The 23,245-nt window shown below is 37.0% G+C and overlaps 2 protein-coding genes and 1 long non-coding RNA gene across 3 annotated transcripts; 1 reads left to right on the forward strand and 2 right to left on the reverse strand.

Moving 5' to 3' along the window:
* The first annotated feature begins 191 nt into the window (after positions 1-191).
* LOC136250373 (GPI inositol-deacylase-like) lies at positions 192-19,312 on the forward strand. The gene is made up of 25 exons (XM_066042579.1): positions 192-286; positions 3,782-3,986; positions 4,463-4,483; positions 4,533-4,597; positions 6,098-6,189; positions 8,219-8,261; positions 8,307-8,398; positions 9,636-9,782; positions 14,462-14,593; positions 14,640-14,933; positions 15,008-15,085; positions 15,318-15,379; positions 15,435-15,489; positions 15,546-15,650; positions 15,699-15,762; positions 15,819-15,889; positions 15,939-16,066; positions 16,756-16,795; positions 16,882-16,938; positions 17,184-17,222; positions 17,655-17,782; positions 18,374-18,562; positions 18,609-18,705; positions 18,753-18,844; positions 18,892-19,312. Exons 2-25 carry the CDS (start codon positions 3,784-3,786, stop codon positions 18,968-18,970), a joined length of 2,373 nt encoding a protein of 790 aa, XP_065898651.1. The 5' UTR covers positions 192-286; positions 3,782-3,783; the 3' UTR covers positions 18,971-19,312.
* LOC136250377 (uncharacterized) lies at positions 14,559-15,063 on the reverse strand. Its single transcript, XR_010698512.1, has 2 exons — positions 14,963-15,063; positions 14,559-14,908 (listed from the first exon to the last, which is right to left on the reverse strand). It is a non-coding gene; the product is annotated as an uncharacterized lncRNA (long non-coding RNA).
* On the reverse strand, positions 18,962-23,120 carry LOC136250375 (axin-2-like). Its single transcript, XM_066042580.1, has 6 exons — positions 22,170-23,120; positions 22,008-22,107; positions 21,496-21,651; positions 20,504-21,441; positions 19,589-19,858; positions 18,962-19,358 (listed from the first exon to the last, which is right to left on the reverse strand). The coding sequence occupies exons 1-6, from the start codon at positions 22,910-22,912 to the stop codon at positions 19,235-19,237; spliced, it is 2,331 nt and encodes a 776-aa protein (XP_065898652.1). The 5' UTR covers positions 22,913-23,120; the 3' UTR covers positions 18,962-19,234.
* Positions 23,121-23,245: the final 125 nt, after the last annotated feature.

Genomic DNA, 23,245 nt, shown 5'->3' on the forward strand with positions numbered 1-23,245 from the left:
TTTAATAGAATCAAATAAAAACAGCGCTCTGCTAGATCGATGTTAGTCCTAGCAAGACCAGCGGTGGAGTTCACTATTTATTATAGCTAACGAGTGCACCATTTATTATAGCTAACGAGTGCACCGGCCCATAGATGACCGGCCAGACCGATTTTTCTCCCCAAACGCTTGTAAGCGCCTGCGATAATTTCCAATCACTAAGCGCCGTGAGGAGAAAAAGTGGTCTGGCCACGCGAGACTAGATCGGTGTCACGATGATATCTCTTGTGTTGTAGCAGTAGTTGAGGTATAATTTTGCACTCTGTATTAAAGCATGAATTCCCAATCATGCAGTTTCACTGTACCGGTACTCCACAGTGTAAGCACGGTATGGCTTATCATTTAATTATCATAGTATGTATAGTCAAATGTTGTGGTGGTGACATCCATGAGGCTATGAACATATGTAGCTAAGGGAATGGTGGAGATGTATGGTAGAAGACAATTTAAAATCTTATTTGTATATTTGGGCACTTATTATTGAACTTATAATTTTTGTGTTGTCTAGTTACAAACGAAAAGCTGTATAAGGCCACACCAAGTCAAACCTTAGTTTCTGGTCACCCGCCCGCATGGTAAACCTGGAACCCTAGTTTATGAGGACTATTATTAATATTACAGGTGCTTAAGTGCATGTGACCCAGCAAGACACTTATTTTTTACTGTAAAAGATCGAGATACTCTAATAGAGCAGTCAGGGATTCCAACAGAGCAGTCACACTACTCTTAACTCTAATATTAGGTATATATGCCACACTAATAAAATGTTTCTAACTATAGCTAGTTTTGTCCTTGATTATATAGCTGTTCAGATTATAACTGTTACTAATGCTTCTGTAACCAAGTAATTTCAGTAGCATTAACTACTAGCCCATGCAGATGGGTCATAGCTTTAACTTTATAATTCAAATGTAGTCCTCTAATGATTAGTCTAGTAACTTCAAATTCCTTATCACTGAACACTGCAGGGGTATGGAAAGCCGGCAACATTTGGTGAGCTTAAACTTAAACTTTTCCATAACTAAAATTAGATTGGCAAGTAGAAACCCTTATAGTTTAAACATTCCCAGATGATCACTAAAAAACACTAGTCTGGAGCACTCAATGACTCAAAACTTTGACAGTTACTTTCTCAAGGTTACTGAATAGAAGGCTGGAAACACATAGCTAGTGGGCTACGACTTCACATCTGAATGAAGAATTTCTGATGTGAAAATAGAAGTTAAATTTCATTTTGGATCATGATCATTTGAACAACTTAGCTATATAAGTCATAGTAATATTTTCCTGACATAGCTAATAGACATTTATTTCACTTGGAAAGCATAAGTAGCTACATGAGCAAAACATTTCCTATAGTATATTCTAAATAAATAAATAAATAAATATACTTAAATGCTATACATCAGTGTATAGCTAGCCATGATCCATCAACAACTTTCCTAGTGCATTTTTTGCCGAAGCACAACTACTTATGTTGTTGGTTAAGTTTGACTAAAAACAAAATCTACATGAATTTGCTAAATTGAGCAAATAATAATACTATACAGTATATTGTCACAGTAGAGTCTATAGTCCTGAAGTCCTGATCATCCGCCCGCCCGCATCCATTTGTAGGCTTGGGAGTGACCAGAAACTAAGGTATGACTTGGAGTGGCCTAACTTTAAAATTTTGGGCTATTAAACATCGAATGTTATTTCAGATAAGTAACATACAATGCAAACTGATAAGTTTGTAAATCTGCATAAAGCCAAGCAAGCTACTTGTTTCTTAACCCCGCCTGCATCACGTTTCACCCCACCACCTGAATGTCTCAGATTTCATTATTACAGCTGTTAATCATATGTGTTTATGGACTTGTTTTGCAGCACAGAAATCATCTATATATTGCCATTTAACTAAAGGCAAGTCCATTGAGCCCTCAGTTATCCAAAGCCCAATGTGTCTCAGACAATGTAAAATTGGTCAGGTAAGTGAATTGTTTGGATAACTGAAGCCAAGAGTTCGTATATATATGGTTATGAACTCTTGCTGAAGCCCCTATATTTATACAGGTCTTCTAATAGAACATACACCTGTACTCAGTACTCTAATAGAACAGTCATTTTCAATTTTGGATACGAATAAATGAGGGTCAGATAACCAAGGGTCTACTGTACTGTACCTTATAGAGGTTTTGTAGGGGGTGTTCAATTATGAGTAGATTGATACGACAAAATACCAATCCCACAATTCATTAGAAAACTCGTAAATAGATTTTCTTGAGCCTCAATATTAATTTTGGTATGGTATTTTGTACCTGTTAAACATATCTCTTCACCAAAATTTCTTGCTAAGTGGTTTTAAAAATCGCTGTAGAACACTCCACCACTCATTACACGAAAAAAATCCAAAAGTAGATGGGATTCATAAGCACCTCCTGCATATCTTAGTGTGTTGAAATTTATTATATATGTATAAATTTGGCAGGTTCTGTGTTAGAGTTGGCAACCAGCAGTGCCCACCTACATACAGCTGATTTAGCCAGAAAAAACAAACAACCTTTTAATTACTGATATTCAACCACTCTATTGGACAAGTACAAGGAAAAACTAAGAATTTAAGTTGATTAGGAATCATAGACAAAAAAAAAGTGAAACAGGGAAGGTTGCTACAAATGTACTAGTGAACATTTAATCCCTACTTCAGTCTAATACCCACATATGATTGAAGTAGGTTTTCCAGTCTTCCTTCTACTTTAGGCTTCATTGTTCGACTACTCTAGGATCTCTAATCAAACTTAAATTTCCTCTCTTTTTTTTTTACTTTGTACTTGTTTGTTTAATATTTTGTGACTGGTGAACCCCTGGATAAAAAAGAACAGTGCCAGACTCAGTATTATTGTCTGAATGCAGGTCTCATATGTCAGTTTCCGACTGAAGAGTGAAGTGGCCATTGTGCTTCGTTTTCAGCTATGTATGTTCAGCCTGTTACATAATGTTACAAATAAACAGTTCAAGAAGCACCTCTGCAATCAACTCAGTCACTACGGATAATACAGATAATTCCCATTACAAATGTACGGAAGCCATTACATGATTTCACAAATCAACACCTTGAGATGTCAGCAAAGAGAAATGGGACACAAAGGAGGTATGGTTACAAATATTCATAGGAGGAGGAAGGTTGCTAGAGTTGGGGGTACCCAAAATTTATGTGTGTAGTAGTAGGCGAGCAAAAACATGCTAATTTTGGGTAGGGGTGTCTGGGGCATGCCCCCCTCTTTAAGTGTCTTGAGATTGAAGTTTGGAGCATTTTCTATAGTTTCAGCTATTTACGTATTATTTTTAATACTTGCTTGACAGTTGTATTAGGATGACTGCTCCATAACAGTATCTGATCAGTCTCTAGAACCTTGTAGTTCATGTGTCACAACACACCTTTGAGTCACCCCAGTAAAATAGTTGGAGGTGCCCCCCTCTTCCTCTGCCTATGAAATAAGTCTTGACAATTTGGCAACAACAACAAAAAAAAAACCTTTTAGTGACCAGAGCCAGTTCTTCTAGAATTAGTGTGAATTTAAACAGCAACATAAAATTATAATCTTTTACAATGTTGATGGGTTTTGCAAAAAGCAGAAACTTCTACAATTTTGGTATGTATAAGAAATGCCAATTTTATATGATAAACTTTTGCAGAAATCCATGAAAATTGTGGCAAATTTCCCCATAAAATTACATATCATTTGCTATTCAATTTTAGTGATGCTGAAGTTCTGGTTTGTCCTTATCACAGTAACCATGGTGATTGTCATGGTTACAGTGAAGAATGTATGGGAGACAGTGAGGCAAGATCACACCTGCGAGATGACATGGATGTTTGACATGGCTAACTATACTGAAATTCGTTTACCATCCAAGATACAAAAGTTGTACCCAACATATGGTCTGTACTTCTATGGAGAAGGGTAAGGTGTTCTCTGTATGTGTGTAGTGTTGTGTGTGTAGTGTAGTGTAATGTGTGTGTGTTGTGTGTATATTAGTGCTGAATGAATAGCAATTTTTACTATGCGAATAGTTGTAAACAAAACGACCGAATATTCAATTACTCTCTGAGCATACATTCTGTTGAATAAGTACTAAAAACCTTTGCTAGGAAGCCTGAGAACGATTTCTATCCTTTCTAAGTAGAACTTTTACAGCATAAATATGCCACTTTGTTCACAATCTTAAATTTCAAGGCTGGCTTTACCCATCTAATCACTGCTGACAAACATTCGAATGGTGTGTTAACAAATCGAATAGTGCCATTCCAACCAAGTAGTCGAATAATCAAATAATTATTCCTTTCAGCACTAATGTGTATGTGTGTAGTGTTATTGTGTACATGTGTGTGTTAATAAGTGGGTATTCATCGATAAGATTGTTTTTCTCTTATTATCAGGATATATGCAGCAGTATACAGGTGAACAATTGTACACATTAATACTCTGCACTGAGCACTAAAACATTAGAGTACATCCGCTGGAAGGCATACCAGTCCTATTTATCCCTGGCAACAGGGGAAGCTATAAACAAGGTGAACATGCTAATAATGATTTGTTATTATTTACTGATTCAGAATCTGTGATGATAAATGCTTGTATGTACTGAACCCTTAGTCAATCTCTTAGCGCAATACTTTAATTTTTTTGGCCAGTGCTACTGACATTTGTACCGAAAACCACTGTTTAAAATTTTCCAAGTCCGAAAACTATAGTCAAGAGAGAGGGGCCAGTGACAGGGGTGGAGGAAGCACCTTTTTAGGAGCAGCTGCACATTCAGGGATGAAGCCAGACTTTTTGTGATCCCAGTATACATAGGTGATATTTATGTAGAGTAATAACATATCTTATTCTAGTGTGTGTTCAAAACACACTACTTACACATTCAATCTAAGAGGGTCTGGGGGTATGCCCCTTCCCCCAGGAAATTAGACTGAAATTAAACTGAAAGTGATGTCAGTAGTTTATCACAGTACAATTAATGATTATTTACTAGACCATAGGCGGTCGGAAGGGGGGGGGGCTAGGGAGCTGAACCCACCCCCCCCCCCCCCCCCCCCCCCCTTGATCTGCTGAGGGGAGCTTAGCCCCCCCTCAGAATGATATCACGCAAAATTATCCTTCTTGGAATGAGGCTGAAAACTGTGATCAAGATCGAGATACTCTAATAGAGCAGTCACTCTAATAAAGCAATCACAGTATTGGAGCAATGTGTAGTGAGCTATGTAAGGATTTTTATTATTTTATCAGTAGCTGGTGAAGTGGGCAGCTATTGTCAGCTGGTTGGGACCTTTTTTTTTTTTGTCTCGCCTTATCAAACCAGAGACAATGTAGTGCTTCAGTTCATTTTTTTTACCATAAGTCTGGATCCACTCCTGGTCAGCCCCCCCTCATATCAACTACTTCCTCTGCCCCTGTACTAGACTGTTGTATTAGGGTGGCTTCTCTAATAGGGACTGTAAACCATTCATAGTAGAATCTGGTATTGCTATGAGTCCAGTATCTAAAGGGGGTGGGGGTGGCTGCATGCCTCCCAGGAAATTATATAGTGATTTTGTTAGTTTATTGGAATACTAGCTTGATTGTTGTATTATTAGGGTGACTGCTCTATTAAGGTATCTGATATTCAGTGGACTGCAAGTAGCTGTGTGTTTTTAAGTTAACTAAATAAGATTTGTAGAATATAGCTCAATGACAGCTAGAGCTATTTTTATGGAGGGCGCTAAGCCTCTTCATATACATTTTAATGAGCTATAGTCCTCTTTTCTCTGCCCCTAGTCGGTGACTTAAATGGCTAAACTCTTCCCACATTGTACCCATCACTAGCTATCAGTCATCCTAATAGAAAACGTACCCCTGACCCAAACCAACCTTAACCTAACTGCCAGTAAATCTGAGTGACACTTCTTGTACACACTGCCCGCTTGTGTCATTCTTCATTTCAATTTTTACCTCACAATTTTAAAAGTAAGACCACATATTTTACATACAGTTATAAATTAATCACTTTATTGGGTTCACTGTGTCATTTTTAGGACGTTCTGCTGGATCAATTGCCATGAGAATGGCAGGTGTAGAGTTTCCTAAACATAGACACTTTAACCATTTCCTTGTGGACCTCAATGAGGTAAGACCCTCCAAATGCAACTACATAGTACTGGTGTATCACATTTTTAACGCAACTGATCACTGCTCAGTGTAAATTTAGATTTAGATCAAGGCCAAACAGCCATGTGGCTTAGTTGAATGGTCTATCACAGCATGTGATTATTCTATTAGAGTACATGTGTGTATCTCTTTGTAGCTGCTTCTCTGTAGAAAAACAAAGAGTTTTATAAGAAAAGTTTTAGTCCCTTGCTGTTGCACCCCCACTACACATAAACAGTTGGCATAGTTGACAAGAATACCAGCTCTTATGAGCAGTACACTACTACATTTCAAAGTCTTTATAGTGCAGGTTTAACAAGAAGGCATGGCACTATATTACATCATTTTTGCATAACGCAATCTGCATTTGTGTAGGGCAAAAAGATCAGGAAAATTAATGAAGGGTAAACGTTTTCGAGATGTTTCTGAGCACTGTAATACTGATCACTGCCCGAAATACAAACCTTGTAGTCCTACTTTTTCAATAGCGAAATTTAAATTTCACGTTAATTCTGAAAGGTAACATACCTTAGTTTATTACTATCGTTTTCATTGTTGCTTGATTGATAAATTTCAGTTAACATCGCATTTCTTTTGCCCTACAAAAATAGCTGGTAATTTGCGCATGCCGTGTATTTTTATGACCACAGTCACCACACCCCTTCATCAGGCTTGTTGTAATTACCCAACGAAAGTAATCAGTACAATTACAATTACTTTTTGAAGCCAATCTAATGGTTACAATTACAATTACTGTACTTCAGTATGTAAAATAATGATTAATAATTACAATTACTTTTCAATTACTACTGTATGTGTGGGGTTAGAGCTGGGTGATACACTGGTATTGTTAATAATCTGTGATATTTAAGTCGTACTGGTTTTGATACCGCCTGCTTTTTTTTAATACTGCCATACCATCTGGGCACTATGGCCTCCCTGTGGGCTTGTTTCATCCCATATTTAGAAGGTAACCAGACATGTGACAATTAATGTTTGTAGGCAGGTGCTGATGTAGTCAGCTAACCAAACTATATGTAAACAAGTTTGTTAGTGGTAGTTTGTACCTGAGGCTTGCTGAGCTACCATGGGTATTTGGTGCTTTTGTTGTGGTACTTTAATACCAATAGCTTTTACATTAATACTGTGATACTTTTTATGGAAGGTATACTGTTTGCTATTTTTCAATACCGCCCAGCACTAATTGGGGTACAACAATAACTTACTTACAGTTCTCCAGCATTAATCTTAAGGTACGTCTATTAACTCTTCAAACTTTTTTTGGTAATAGTCTACATATATTTTGGTCTGAGAACATTGCCACTATGGTTGAATACACACTCAAATGGTGCAAATGTTGCTGCTATTCTTTGCTATTGTACTTAAAATGGGGTATTTATTTGCTTTTATCTTCCAAAGTTTAAAGGGCTTTCATCCTTTGAAAACTCTGCGTCATCCAGATACATTTAATGTTTCTCTACTATTCAACATTATATACCCCATGGGTATCCCATACTGTACATAAAATGTTTAACTATATGGTCAACAAATACATGACATATAATTTCAATAATTTACAGTAGCTACATGGGCCACATGTTATACACATGGGATTGTGTACATAGTATAGTCAAGTTATGGAGTAGTACTTTTATATAGCATAACTTTGATTACTTAAATTAAATTACATAATGATTATTGACTGATCAACTAATTACAATTACCATTACTTTTATGTTCAGTGAGCAATTACAATTATAATTACAATTACTTGAAAATTGCTAATGATTAGTAATTAATTACAATTACGATTACAATTACAACAAGCCTGCTCTTCATTAAACACATCTATATAGATACTTTCATGGTGATCACAGTTTTACCAACCACAGGTTATGAATATGTTTCAATTGTCCAAGTGAAAATGTTATCCAGCAGCCACCTGCTTTCTGCTTTGTACATGTTCTATTAGAGTATTTGTATTATGCACGTGCAATATTTTATTTTAGGAATTTTCTGGGATATTTGGTGGTACCTTGCTTCGGCAAGCAGGTGAACAATGTCTTCTGTCATCTTTGTTATACTTCTTCTCAACAGAATATGTGAGACACTGTATATCTCACATCCTCACCCTCTACTCACACCTTTCCAATCCACCGACCACTGTCACTGTACTAGCCCACTCGATGGTAAGTCCAATCTGCATTGAATGAGATATTGTGATTTTTTATGTAATGTATTCACCAGGTTCTAAATAACGACCACAAATTTTCAGGTGCTTTAGGAGTGGGCTATTAGCAGGCAGATAGTTAGGTACATAATCCCTCATTACAAAATACAAATTAGGCTTGTCCATAGCCATTCTAATTTGCATGAAGCATTTACATGTGTATTCCACCAAGCTAACACATACTTTAACGATTATTTATGATCTGTATGAGGTCTTGCTATCACCAGTTGGTATAAACTGACTGCACCAAACTCATTACCATAACAGTGATATCTGTAGGGAATTTTGTGACCATATTCCTAAAAATACAGCCTGCATGTGAAGCAACTGAACGTGTCTGAAAGAAGCTTGTTAGTATGAATCTAAGTAGTCTAAAGGGTGTATTGGTTGGTGCTCTGTTGGAAATTTTTCTGTGAGACCTTTGATGATGCATGACCAATCTTCTCAGTTCGCTGCACTAGAAAGAAACACTCACTGGCCTCACTATAAATACTTAAGCACTTGTGTAACCACATGAAACACAGGCATGTTTGTTATGAATACCTTTCTGTTGATTCTACCATCCCCTGGAGGTCTAATAACTGAAATTCCACCCTATAATATACTGTCTTGATGGCTTAATGAGGCCAATTATAGTCTCTTTAATCAGCTATAACAGTTATAATATAGCTGGGTTTCTTTGTGTCAGTGAACATTGCTGTGCTGGCAGCTATTCAGTGCCTGAGGGCAGGCTTGGGTGATGGTTTACATGTGCTTGTGATATTGTAAAATCTATAAAAGAGCAACATCAACTACTGTGCTGTTTGGTTGTCATAGCTTCCATTTACAATGTTGATTTCTAACATTTTACAGTAATCGTTTGTCAAATGAATCGTAAATTGTTTACTATGCTAAGATATGTAATTATCAAAATATCAGTGACTCTGTTGTGCTACTCAGAGGCTAGTGTGCATGCTACTACCACTGCATGTTGATGTTGTACATTTGCTGGACTCCCTCCCCACCAGTTTTGACAACAAAAAAATTACAGGTGTATGTTGTGTTGTTTCTCTAAATACAGTGAGAATATTTCCAACATGTTTGGTAATATTAGGAATGAAGTCTTTGACAATGTTGGCAAGTTCTACGTACATACCTCGTTGTATGTATGCATGTTGTAGTCTACTTCATACTTAATGTCACCTTAATCCCCTTAGGGGGGTATGGTGGCAAGAGCGCTATTCACTCTTGACACATTTGATACATCCTTGGTCAACCTCATCATCACGATGGCGTCACCACATGCTCGTCCTGTAGCATACTCAGACATGTCACTGTACATGTTCTACCAACAGGTGGATGAGGTAATGGCCACATATGTAACTGTATAGCTCTGTATGTGTTGGTATGGTTAATGTATGAATTGCTTCATTGTGGTTTACAACATACTGTACTTTTTCTTTGAATGCATAGATGTAGTAGACTACATGTTAACTGTAGCAGACCTTTGGTCATTTTAGCTTCAAAATTGATGGGCACCTCCTACTGAACCTAGGTTGCGAAGTTCCTTTCCACAAGGAGTAAAAATATTTGTGCAACTGGTTTGACATGTTAGTATCCATGGTAACAAAGCTTTAGTGGGGTAAAGCAGTATCCGAATGTTATCTATAGCTGGTTGTAATAATGTGTATTGTCTTACTGTGCTGGCAAAATCTTTAGTTGTGAAACTAGCTGGAAATGCTTGTTTTGGTATACCTAGACTATCATTATACAAGTCCATGTAATCCTGTGGTTAATTTGTACATTGTGTTACTGTGTTGGGAAAACTTTAAAGGTGAAAGGTTTTGCTTTGTTGTGGCTTGGACCTGCTCTTCAGATGTTTTTCCTCAGTGTTATTACCTAATACGGTATAATAGTCACGTATGTGCAACGCTATAACAAACCGTTAAACAATGGTGTGGTAAATGTATGATTTGCTTTGTTGTGGTTTTGTATTTGTGTGCGTATTTGTATGTAGCTCACCTAGAGTAACATTATAACTCATTTGGAACTGCATACATATGCTCAGGGTGTTACGTCACTGCAAATGCAGTGCGGGACTAGAATACTGGCCAAAATGGCTTTCCTTGCACATTGCAGAAAACTAGGTTAAAGAAATAAGAAACAACCAAGCACTGGCATACTCATCGACTACCCATGCAGTTGGCCAAACACCACTTTGTACTATGTATAGTACTCAAACTTGTATATAGTCACTATATATGTGTTGTGTTGCTGTTGTAGAGTTGTGAGTATTTGTTTTACCACAGTCAGAGGTGCTTACTGTATAGGGCACATTAGTTATACAATCGATGTGACTTTGTTGTCATAGGAATTAAAGGTGAAAGGTTTTTGCTTTGTTGTGGCTTGAAATAAGCAGTAGTTGTTTTGTCCTAGAATGTTAATTACCCACATGGAGCACATCAGTTATATAACAATGTGTAATACTGTGGTAGGTGTATGAATTGTCTTCTTGGAAATGGTTGTGGAAGTAGTTGTGGCTGAAAGCATTTGCTTTTGTTGCGATTCTATTTTTCTCTGATATTAATTACTATAGTATAGTATATCAGTTATGTGTGCACGTATGTGCCACTCTACATCACTGTGTGTATTGCATTGCTACCTATGGGATGTGGGAAATGGTTAAGAGGGAGGCTTTCGTGGTGCTATAGCTTATGTTGTTGTTTTTTTGTGAATTGTTTGAGTAAAGGTTATCTTGGACAGTGCACCTCTGTGTGATGGTGTGTTTAATATATAACTTGTAAAACTACTGCAGACCAAACAGAATAATTTATGGAAAAGCTCATCACTTTGTTGCATGTGGTTTGAAACTGAAGTGTGTAAGTTTTACTTGCACATTTAGAATAGAGCAAAATAGCTTAGCAACATATGGTGGTACTCTGTGTGTTGTTTCAGCATTGCACAAGCATGTGCTCCTACACTGAGCTACATAGTGATTTATTTTAATTGTCATCAAAAGAAATTAAAAGTCGTTACATAAATCTGTTATGATTTTGTAGTAGATATATGACATAAATATCAATTGAAGAATTGCATCATAATAACAGAATGGATATCAATAATACAAAGTAGACATCTGGAATGGTTCACTTAAGGTTTATGCATTAAGTGAAATGACACAATTTAAGACTTACAGTAGCTATTAGAGGCTACACTAATGGATGTGATTATATAAAACGTAATTTGATATGTTCACTTTAATACAAATAAAAAGGTTAATTACAAGTGATGTCATAATAGTGGTGTAACTATTGGATAGCCGATTACTCTGCTAATATGTTTCATGTATTAGAAATATTTTTATAAAGTATTAGCTAATGTACATCATTTTCTACTAAACGCAGCACACACAGAAACTCTACATCCAAAAATGTGTACAGATTATGTGAATGACATAATGAAAATCCCTAATTGAATTTTTCACTACATATTGGTGATGCTCTGGTGGTGGTGATGTATTTGATGGTAGAAATTGTCTGGCTAATATCTTAGCATTTGAAATAACTTTTTTCAATTATTTTTTGACTATGGATTATGAAATTTACCTTTGATCTCCACAACGTAAATATAATAGAGAAGCATTAGCTCATATTCTAGTGTGTGTGGGAGGATCAAAAGAACAGAGTGGGAAATGTCTACATCATCAGTGGGTGATGAATTGTCTGGTGGTGTGTGTTAGGGAATATGTTACTCAAATATTGTGGAGTACAGTTTAGATGCATTCTGTTTATTAAGCATGGTCTGTATTTCTTTGGTTCTACTTGTTAAATATATTCCGTAGAATACATAGTAATGATGGTATACTGTATTTTGTGGGAGCAGCTGTTCTATTTTTGCTGTCCCTAAATTCAACAATTGTAAGTTTTCCATAACAATTTAGCCGAAGACCCCATCCCAATTTTTCCTGCAATATTATATTGTAACCAGTGATAACCTCCACTATGTAATAGGATACTCCATCACATATCACAGCTATCACCTGTCTAGCAAGACCACCTGCTTGAAACAACTGCTGGCTTCATCACATATCAGATTCCTCAGTGTTATGGGTATCAATTGGTATATGTGTGCTACATGGTAATAGTTAGACAATATGTAGTCCTTTGTGGTGGATCTAAATACAATACCCGTTGTTGCTGTACATTTTGCTGGCTTACTTCCTTCAGAGGGGAACTGTGCTAGTTGAAATTTACTGGTTTTGTGCTCATTTAAATCATCAAAAGGTTTGCGTAGTTTATTCACACATATTTCTACCTTTTAAAAATTTAGCTATTTATTTTTCTTATTCGTTTGTGGTACTTAGCTATGCCATTATTTGATAGGTGTTGTTAAGGGTGCTAATTCTTTTGAAGTATTCACTGACTGTGTTAATTTGAAGTTTTTGTTACTCGATACAGTGTAAACACATACCACAGTGATAGGTGTAAACAAGTATGACATAACAAGCCAATTTTATTGAATGGCTTGTTTTTCATATTTCATCGTCCACCTTACCTTATAAAGAGATGTGTTGCTATGTTATGAGGTTATCATGGTTGGCTTATGTATCCAGAGGAATCCAATAGGGTAGGATTGTTTTACAAATGCTTTTTGTTTACAGCTAAACTAAATTTTGTGCAAGGGTAATTTTAAAAAAAATCTTTACATTGGGTTTGTATTATGGAGTGTTGTCATGGCTATAATCAGGTTACATGTCCACTACACACTGTGTGTTCCCATTATAAAATTGTGTTTAAACAAATAATTTGTTTGTGTCCATTTTAATTAGCTGTTCACTTTGAGTATGGTTTCTATTGTGCTGATAGTTTAACAAATTTACACACTACTGAGAATTATCATATTTATTATACTGGGAATAGTTTGTTCAACAGTCCATTTTATTTGGTGTTTGATGTGGCCATTATGTAATTATTCAAGTTGTTTATTTATAAATAGAAACGGGCACACTCCCATACAGAAAAAAATAGTGACCTTGTTAACAAGGGGATTTGTGGCAAGGTGGTCTTATCAACAGGTTGATAAGATGCTTGCATAATGTATTTAATTCAAGCATACTTATTGCACAATATAACGTCACTTAGTGATAACCACTTTAACAAGACTACCTTGTTATAGTCACCAATGTCAAGTAGGTCCCAAACATATAGCTAAGGTGTACTTCATGATCTTATGATAAGGCCACATCCTTATTAAGCCTCAATCCCAATAGTAGCTTTGTTAATGAAGTTTCATATAATTGTTAATGATGATTTTAAAGAAATACATGAAGCTATTCTCATGCATAATAGTGAAATGCTATGTTTGTTGGAATTAGTTTATGTAAAAGATTTTCCCTGCTGCATGCACAAGACTGTTGGAGACAGTTGGACCTGACATAAAACTTTGTTGTATGTCATCATCAAAATTAACTTGTGATGTTAATATTTGGCCTACTGTTATCCTACAATGTGTGGGAGTCATTTTTGTTACAACATAACATCAAATGGTTACCTCTACCTCTGATGTATTGTTATAAAAGTTGAATGGCATCTTATCAGGCTTCAGTGGTACTGTCATTATTGCATTAGGTACAATAGAAAACTTCTTTAACTTATTGCTGTCTTCAGCAATTTCACCAGCCATAATGTCTAAACCTTTGTCATCAAGACTTTCAAAGTTTGATTGATGGTGTAGTAGCAATAGCAATAGTTATTTGAAGCAGTGTAACTTATAAGACAGATTCTTGTCTAGCCGCTTGCGTCTTTGAAGAATTTGTACTATTCCGGCCAGGTGTAAAGTAATGGATGAGGGTTTGAGCAAGAGTTTATACTGTTCCATAAAATACATACTAAACTCCCTGGCTAAAATTGTTTTTAAAAAGTTAAATATCAGTATCTTTTTTCTAATAATATTTCCATAATTTCCTCTTCCATACCGAAAGCTGATATAGGATTACTTGTTGGGTGAGAGTGTTGTTTGATGTGGACTGTTATTGATTGTTTAGGCATGGAATTCTGCAAGGGTGGATAATGTGACATTGGTTTCCATAGCAGCAGGTGAGAAAGACCTTCAAGTTCCCCGCCACTTAACTCAACCAAAAGTTAACAGTGATCATGGCACATTAATAAATTATCTGGTATGATATGTGTGTGTGTGTGTGTACACGTTATTTATTATTTTAGACTCACTCTGTGCCTCGTCACTGGAAGTCTTCAGACCATCAAGCAATCGTCTGGTGTAGGCGACTACAGCTATCACTCAGCCGTGCTTTTTTCAACATGCAGCACACCAACAAATTAGATCTTGACCCTAATAAATATCATACTGTATTGGATCAATGGCTGTCAAACCCACCAGTGCAACACCAGACCCTTGATCAGTTTCCACGTGTTGATACCACTAACATATCATGGGAATGGTCAATACAATCTGGACATGATATGTTTATCAGCTGTAAAAGAAATGACACTAATAGGGTACAAGTTAAACTGATTGGTTTACTTACCATATGCTTCAGCTATTGATCTTAAATTTTTTCATTTTTTGTTAGGTAAAGATTACATTTCTAGCCTATCAGATATCAGCCTGGCTGCGCAAGTGGCAGATGGTGACTGTGGCAAGCAATATGGTATGACATGTGTCCCATACATTGGATATACCCACATTACACACACGTACATCCTGTGGCTCTCCCTTGTGGTCACTTTCATGTTACACCAGATTAACCCACATGTTACTGCATGGTGGTTTGGTCTAACATGTGATCTGTTACATTATTTAACTGGTCGATTTGATGATTTCTTTGGCCTGTAAATATGTTTTGTGTATGTATGTCTTTGATGTTTTATGTTGTGACCTAGAATCAAGACCCCTGGCTACTGTTATGTCAGATTAAGTCTGATAATGTCACTCTATCAAACTGGTAAGGTAATATTTTAAAATAAACAGTTAGTGATAACTCTGTCATGTTTATCCAGTCAAGATGCTTCAAAACACACTCTTCAGTTGCCGCCAGTCTATGGAACAATTAGGGTATTGTCTTGGTTACATTTGTACAAGACTACAAGTTATTTAACTACATAATTTAGGTCATGCAGTTATCACTTTGGAATCACAAGAATTATATAATTCTTGCAGCAAGCCCTCGGTACACTTCAAAGCAGAACTCAAACCCACAGTCAAGTCGTATTAAGGTTGGTTTATGCCTGGCTTAAGTTTCTTTAATTAATCAGTTATTTTAGGATTATTCATATGTTAATTTTCATAATGGATCATCCCACACTGTCACACTGCCCAATTTGTTCAGTAAGTGTGACCAAATCTCTTTTATCTACTGCCATACCCCCCTGCCGTTTTTCAAGGTGGCTACACAGTTGTCAAGTTGGTTGCTAGGTGTCCTCTTTCAACTGTTAACTTGGAAGCCATAGATTCTGTAAGTGACAAGACATTATAGCTAGATGTATCCTTCCTCTTTCCTTCAGCCGTGGAGTCAAGTTTACAAAGTGACAGTCATTTTACAAGAGGATAGATCCAATTCGTCATATCCTTTTGTACTCTCTGTGGGTCCTTTTGTTGACAGTGTTTCACTTGGATACCACTCTAGTTATGGGTACAAGTGATTGTCTATGTATTGAGTTTCAAATAATTCTCTGCTTTGATATCCCATCATGTGCAGTGATGCAATCTTGTAAATTGCTAGTAATGCATTAGCATGTTATGTGTACTTAACTTTTCAATTTACAAGTTCTTTTAAGCTACATCTTCAATGTAATTATCAGGTAGCCTAAAGATTACATTGAAATTGATAGAGAATTTGCACCATCAGTATTAACCACAGAATACGATCACACAATCTTGTATAGTTTATTTTGGCTTTGATGAATTCTTTGAAAACTTTTATTAGTCTAATCTGTCACATAGTGTCCAGACACCATAAGTTGTACATGGCATACTTTATACCAGTCAATCTGGGCATTCCCATTGTCTGGACAGTCCTATGCTACCTTGTCACAGTTTGGTAACCAGGTGATTTGTATGGTCGCTAGTATATAATGGTTTGTGGTGGGCAAACTCAATAAGATAATGTTGTCATTAACATAAAAGCAATACATAATTTTAATTCTCTACAGGGTAATTCATTTTTATGCTCTACATACAGTTTAGTACCTAGATACATGTTAATAATATTATCATTTTTATCCCTGGTTTAAGTCTGTTATAAATGGAATGTTTAGTATGTGTTAGTGAAGTTGTTACATTGTCACTACATGGGTGATGTGGATACTAATGTTTTATTAGGTCTCTGCCATTGGCCATTAAATTTGATATGACACTGGAGGTACAGCCCATATCTTGAATGAGCAGTGTTCTACAAAAACATGTATTGTATGTTTCTGGTCTGTTTCCATATCAACGTGAGTGCAGACTCATTACAAAGAAGCACATTTCTTAATATGGAGTGGACAGACCAGTAAGGTTGAAGTAAGTTGATTTAGTTGGCTAGTTAGTTTACATTTCGGTGTTAATATACACCACTTTGAAGTCGTGTGCTTGGGAACACCCTTGCTTTGATGTGTGTGCTTTGTCTATGTCGCAAGCCTTGTTATTATAAACTGTCTTGTGGTTTTGATAACTAACATTGCCTTCATCCTATTCAGCACTAATACATGTTAATTGATCAAATGCTGTAACATGTTGAATGAAAATACGTTTGTTTTATTTTTTAGATCCACATTCAACCTGATGCTGTGGGTGTTGTTAGCAAAGTATGTTGTTTTTCTGTGCATGTAGTTATAGCAGCACACAAGTATGGGGGGTGTTGAGCATGCCATTTTCCTACCATCAAAATTCCTTAGCACCATATACAATAACATAACAGTTAGTAACAGAGCTAAAATATTTTGCATGCTATCAATAGTTTTGTGTTACTTGATCAGATATATTGTAAACTTGTTGATGTGTTTTTGCACAGAAATGCGTAATGCTTCATGCTTTACTGTCAAAATGTCTGACGATGGCAGATTGAGCATGCATGGATTCTTAAGCTAGTGTTGTTTGTGATGACTCAGAGTTTGGCCTGTGGTTTCGCCTAATGTTCTATACAAGTTTTAGTTTAACATATAACAACAGGATTATCTGTAGTAATTGTAACAGTTTTGTATACTCAGTTCAACCGCGCTCTTTTCATTTTATTACAGGTGGTGTGCGATTGTCTTCCTGATTTGATCTGGTGGTGTCTTATGGCGTCTGTAATGAGGATATCCCTGTGCTACCATGTACAACGTAACCCTACACTTGTCATATCACTTGTCTTTCTCACTTTAAAGTCAGTTTCTCAAATCACTCTCAGTACCATACAATCACACTACACCCTTTGAAGTAATGGCTCTCTAGACATCAAAACTGATTGTGTTACAATTGAAGTTTCTAAGTAAATGGCTTGATTATTATGTTTGAAAGGATGAGTAGCATTTGTAAGCTGTCTCGATGCTTTAGTGTAGCTAAAATTACACCATAACGCCTCATCCCACATCATCCACAAATCATGCACTAAGTCTCCAATGACATATGGCAAGGAATGAGAATGTCATGCCATCAAAGAATGTGGTTTCCTATGAAGTGTGTCTGTCAGGCATGCTGAAGACCCAACAATGCAAATGTTTTAATTGAAAGAAATGCTTTTATCTCCAGCATAGGTGGGCTATAGTCATTACTAATGTAAACCTACACTTAATGCAGGCCAGCATTCCACTAGTGACAAGCCTTACACATTTCAGACATAAAAGTATTTATAAGGAGGCAGTGTTTAGGGCAAAATTAATAGTATTCCATTTTATATTGTCTTCAGAATATGAATATAAGTGTATAGTCCTTGTGTTACATTATTGGGTATTATAATAGTAAATTTTCTCTTTAGCTTTCCTCTGGTATTGTCATCACTGACTACTGGACCTGTATTAACAAATATTGTACCAGTTACTACAGACAGTTTAATACTGATGGTGTTTCTGCTATTGCTGGTGGCTGGTGTCCACTGCTTTGTTGAACTGTGTTGTTGGGTAGTCCTGTTGTTAGCACAGCAGCTTTTTTTCAGAAACAAACAAAGGTAGAAAATACCTCAACATTCTTTATTACACATTTTAATTATATAGGCTATGCTTCATTCTCACGAGTTTAGCACCAACCATTGGTCTGGCAACGTGCAGCAGTGTCAGTATTAACATGCTGTTCTTCACATCCCTTATAAAGGTTTGTTGGTGACTTATTGTAGCATACATGCTTTATGCTGTGTGTAGGCATCACCAAAGAACTCCAGGCACCTTGTACCATTGTTCTGGATATCAGCAATAACAACACCAACTCTGCTGGCATGGATACATGCAACAATGTAGGCTCCATAAGTTTTATACTTTTCGTTAACCTTATCTCTTACAGCAACAGAATGATACTTAGCCCAGATCCACACTATGCATTCTCTCTACTTGTACACATCATTCTGTTCCAGTTACAGTGAACATTTTTATTAAAATAGTGTAAAAGTGATAAATATACTTCAGATGTACAGATTAAAAATAAGACATAAATTATAGGATCTTCTATGTACAATAATAGCAAAGTATGATACAACAGAAAGAAAAAAATGGCAGGAAATTTGATACTAAAACTGTCTCCTTACAACAACAACAGCATGAATATGACAGAGGCAAACATGTGACGTGGGATGTGATGGGAACCACAGAGACTTGGCTGTATACATGTAGTAGTGATTATGTGTCTGTTATGAACTCTTTTCAATGAAGGCGAATATTTTGTTCTGGTATTTGGGAATGACGTCATGATCATCAATAAGTTCATCTTTGATTTCTCCTTGGATTTCTTCACACCATGACTTGAAGAAGAATCTAAAGAGAAACGCAAGATATAACCAATAACTGAGAAAGTTTATATAGTTGGTAGAGCAATTAATTAGAATTGTAATTGTTTCCCTTAAAAGGACAAAGGTATTTGCTTGAGGCTATCACACAAAAGACGTCATTTAACCACATCAAGTTAGAACAAAGGATGCAGATAAAAGCCCCTGGACATATTACAACCTTAAACTCTCAGGTGTGCAATGAGATATTTCCCTTACCTATAATCGCCTTTCTTTCCAAATAACTTCTTGAACTCCATAAGTGTGTATTCTTTATCAGCGACCATTCTTCTGTATGGGGTACTTTCACCCTCAACTTGGTAGAATACTGGAATTGATTTTTCACCCGGTTTGGGAGCAAACAAGTCCTTGGAGGTAGCCGAACTCCCAGAACTCACAGCAGTAGTCATAGGTGTTGTCCCCGTTGATCTACTGCTTGAACCACCTGATCTCCTGCCAGTTGTTGTAGTCTTTGGTCTATGCATCAACCTACAAGCACAAAACATACATGTACATGAATTCCTTCACTTGTATAGAAGCATCTGTCTGCATCAATTGCTTATAGGTTACCAGGAATTACAAGAATGCAGTACATCTTAAGTGTAATACACTGATAATTTTATTCACTAGTTTTGATGATGACTTAAAGAACTCTCAAATAACAATTGTTTATTTAAATATACATCTGCCCTGCCTTTGGATTAATATAATGAAACAATAAACATGGTTAAAGATGACTGTAGATAACATTAAACACTGTAGCTTCACTATGTGGGAATGTTGTCTGATTCTTGTCAAGGTATTCTTTGAAGGCTAGGATCTCAGAGTCAGTACAAGTAACTGGAAAACTACCATGCCAGGCAGCCCATTTTGTCTCAAAAGAGGTGCAACTCAGCGAGCAACACAATAATGGGACATCAAAGATGTTGATAATAAGGGAGTATTAGCTTATCAAAAGCCAATATATCTAGCACATTTGGAAGATAAAAGCCAGACTAGTTTGATGGCATTCATGACAAAAGTTTTGCTTCTACGGATTCCTTCCTTTGATATAGTAACAATTGAAAATGTCTTCCCCCATGACTACAAGACATTGACAAATGATATATTATTTGAATGTGTACAAATGCTTACTTGTGAGACATAGGATATCGTGGATCTTCTGAATCAGAACATGGATGGTATGGTGCACCTCTTGGCATAAACAAGGCACTGGACAACACAGTAAAATCGGACGATGATTCTTCACTAAGCTGCGGTCTCCGTATGATTTTGGGTTGCTGTCTTTGATATCGCTGATGCTTGACCCACTCACAAACACTGTCTGACTGGTAATGAGAAAAGTCACTGTCTTCACCACCATATGTTTCCACATCTGAAATCGATAGCCTGCTACCAGTTTGTTGTTTATATTGGTTCATGTGGGAATTACTCATGTATGATGGCCTAGTTGGCCTGTGTCTTACTACAATCTGTTGTTCCAATGGTGGAGTATTATCCAATATCATAGAGGCTGCAGCCACAGCTGCCTTATCTCGATCACTGCACTCATTCTGTTGTTGAATGTATCGTGCCACCTGAGGGCTTGGTTCGGGCAGTCCTGATTCATATAATCTTGTCACGTGTGGGCTTGGGTCAGATAGACCTGAATGGTCTAATCCAGAATCTGTTTGTGAATTCACAATGGGCAATAGAGTTCCCCCACTCTCTTCACTATTTGAAGAATCTCTCAACATTCTTGTATGCTCACTTAGCTGACTAGATGAGTATCGACTTGACGGCCTCCCAGAATCAGACACTGACAAACCAGAATCATTACCAGGTAGGTGAAATGCTGAAGACTTGTGCATCTCTGACGGATGTTGTATACGAATTTGACATCGTTCCATCTGTTGCATTGCCTTTGTTAGTTCAACATTAGCTAAGGATTCCAGGTGCTGTCCGTTAGGTGAACGCAATGTTGTGTCCTCTTGAGGACTATCATTCGACAAGTTTTCAGGCAGGGAAGGACTGGACTGGTTTTCTGTCTGTACATATTTTTGACACCCAGGGAAGTCAAACCATTCAAGTTTCTGCACAGAAAAAAATAATTACAGTTATAGATACATACAAGTATTCACCCATACTTGAATATCTTCTACTTGCTGGCCTTTCCGACAAGCTTGATCTTGGACAGCCTTCTGCATACGATCTCTGTCTTGTTTAATGCCAGCCAGTCGGTCTGACACTTTCTTTAGAAACTGCTCAGATACTACTTCTGTAGCCTGCTTTGGTTTACGAGTCTGCAAAATAAGAGAAAATTTCACACCTGTAACCAGCAATTCCAAATGTCTTCTAACCAAAGGCTAGCCCAATACAAAACAAAGATCAATTGAACTCTAATTTCTCAGTACAAATATCAGAAATTAATTACAACTCTTGTGAAGCCAATACAAACTACATAGAAGGGAGACAGTATTCTTCTTTTTAAAGAGCTCTACATTAAATAGAAACCTGGTGATTGAACACTTCAAATGCCTGAAGGTAATATAAAAAAGCCATGTTATTACACTAACTGTCCACATTAAAGGCAACCAAATTGTGATGTCACCAAGTATCACATAATACCTCATCAACAAAACATGTAAACTAAACTCACTGTATATTCCCCATCTGAGCATGTTGCAGGTTGATGCCTATTCACTCTTCTTGGCAGAGCTAGCATTCTAGCAGGCTGGAAAAGAGAGCCTGGCTCTGAACTAAATAAATTGCATATTGAAAGATAAACATTTAGAGCATTTTGTTGTCATTTATAACTCACTCTGAATATGAGGCAATTGAGGTAGATTCAACATCACTATGGACTGCACTACCACCCCGGGAAGTATGGGGCACCCGGGGGATTGCTTTGTATCCTGTCAAACTGGATCCATCTGACAAATAACCTTCCACTGGTAAAATATCACTGGCAAACTGAGATGAACGTTCTGAAAAATCTCCACCTTGTGCCAGAAACTGCTTGTATTCATTTTCTACCATTAAATCATAGACTTCTTTTTGCGCGTTTGCAAACAGTTGTTGTAAGTTAACAGTTTTGCGGAGGTCAATAGAAAGTCTGATTTTAGCGACCGTATCTCCTGTTACGGCCACTTTGCTTGGTGCGGAGTCTTTTAGATAAGCATGGTAGACAGCCTTCGCTTCTTCTCTGACGTGCGCGCTTGTTGCTCCACGTCCGGCACCAAGTTTCCTAAATCTTTCACAAACCACCCAAAATTTCAGGTTGTTTGCGCAGCCTCTTTTCTTTACGAAAGCGTGAAAACGTTGGAACGATGGTTGATCGTCTAGGAATTTTGCTAGCGGTAATGGATGGTCCGGTGTGACTGATTCACAAATGCTGCTCAATCCATCGTCTGAAGCATACGGCAACCTTCTTGAAGCAGTAATAATGTGAGTTGCTGTTGAACACTTTACTGTACTGCACTCGTCACTGTCGTAACCATTCTCAGAGTCAAGGTTTTCAATACTCTTGTCTAAAGCAATCTCCGATTCATCGACCACATCCATTGTAGCCCGAACACTCGCTTTAAATACAATCACTTTCAAACTAAACTTCTTTAACACTGGAAAGATCTTGAACGCTTCTAAACGAGGAGGAGTATTTCACACAACTTGCACTGTAGAGATACTTGAACTGAACGTGGTAAGCGAATCCCCACAGCAAAACTTTCGTGAAACCCCAAAAGCGTCATAAACTGTTTATTGGCGGTACCTTAGATCAAAGTGAGACATGTGTATGCGCATTGACATAAGTGCGCTTTCAACTGTTATTTTAGCGCTATCGAGTGGCTACCCTGCTAACCAGTAAACTACTTTGTTGTGTCATACCTCATAACCACA

The sequence above is a fragment of the Dysidea avara genome, chromosome 3 (assembly GCF_963678975.1).
Source record: "Dysidea avara chromosome 3, odDysAvar1.4, whole genome shotgun sequence".
Lineage (NCBI taxonomy): Eukaryota > Metazoa > Porifera > Demospongiae > Dictyoceratida > Dysideidae > Dysidea > Dysidea avara.

What these genes read in the sequence shown, in the direction of transcription:
- LOC136250375 (XM_066042580.1), bottom strand. Translation starts at nt 22,912, where the DNA reads ATGGATGTGGTCGATGAATCGGAGATTGCTTTAGACAAGAGTATTGAA. An exon ending in TCAATTGCCTCATATTCAGA is followed by an intron (nt 22,108 to 22,169) that starts GTGAGTTATAAA and finishes CAATTTATTTAG; the next exon opens with TTCAGAGCCAGGCTCTCTTT. An exon ending in GGAAAGAAAGGCGATTATAG is followed by an intron (nt 19,359 to 19,588) that starts GTAAGGGAAATA and finishes GTTTCTCTTTAG; the next exon opens with ATTCTTCTTCAAGTCATGGT.
- LOC136250373 (XM_066042579.1), top strand. Translation starts at nt 3,784, where the DNA reads ATGCTGAAGTTCTGGTTTGTCCTTATCACAGTAACCATGGTGATTGTC. An exon ending in GCACATTAATAAATTATCTG is followed by an intron (nt 14,594 to 14,639) that starts GTATGATATGTG and finishes TTATTATTTTAG; the next exon opens with ACTCACTCTGTGCCTCGTCA. An exon ending in GACAGACCAGTAAGGTTGAA is followed by an intron (nt 16,939 to 17,183) that starts GTAAGTTGATTT and finishes TTTATTTTTTAG; the next exon opens with ATCCACATTCAACCTGATGC.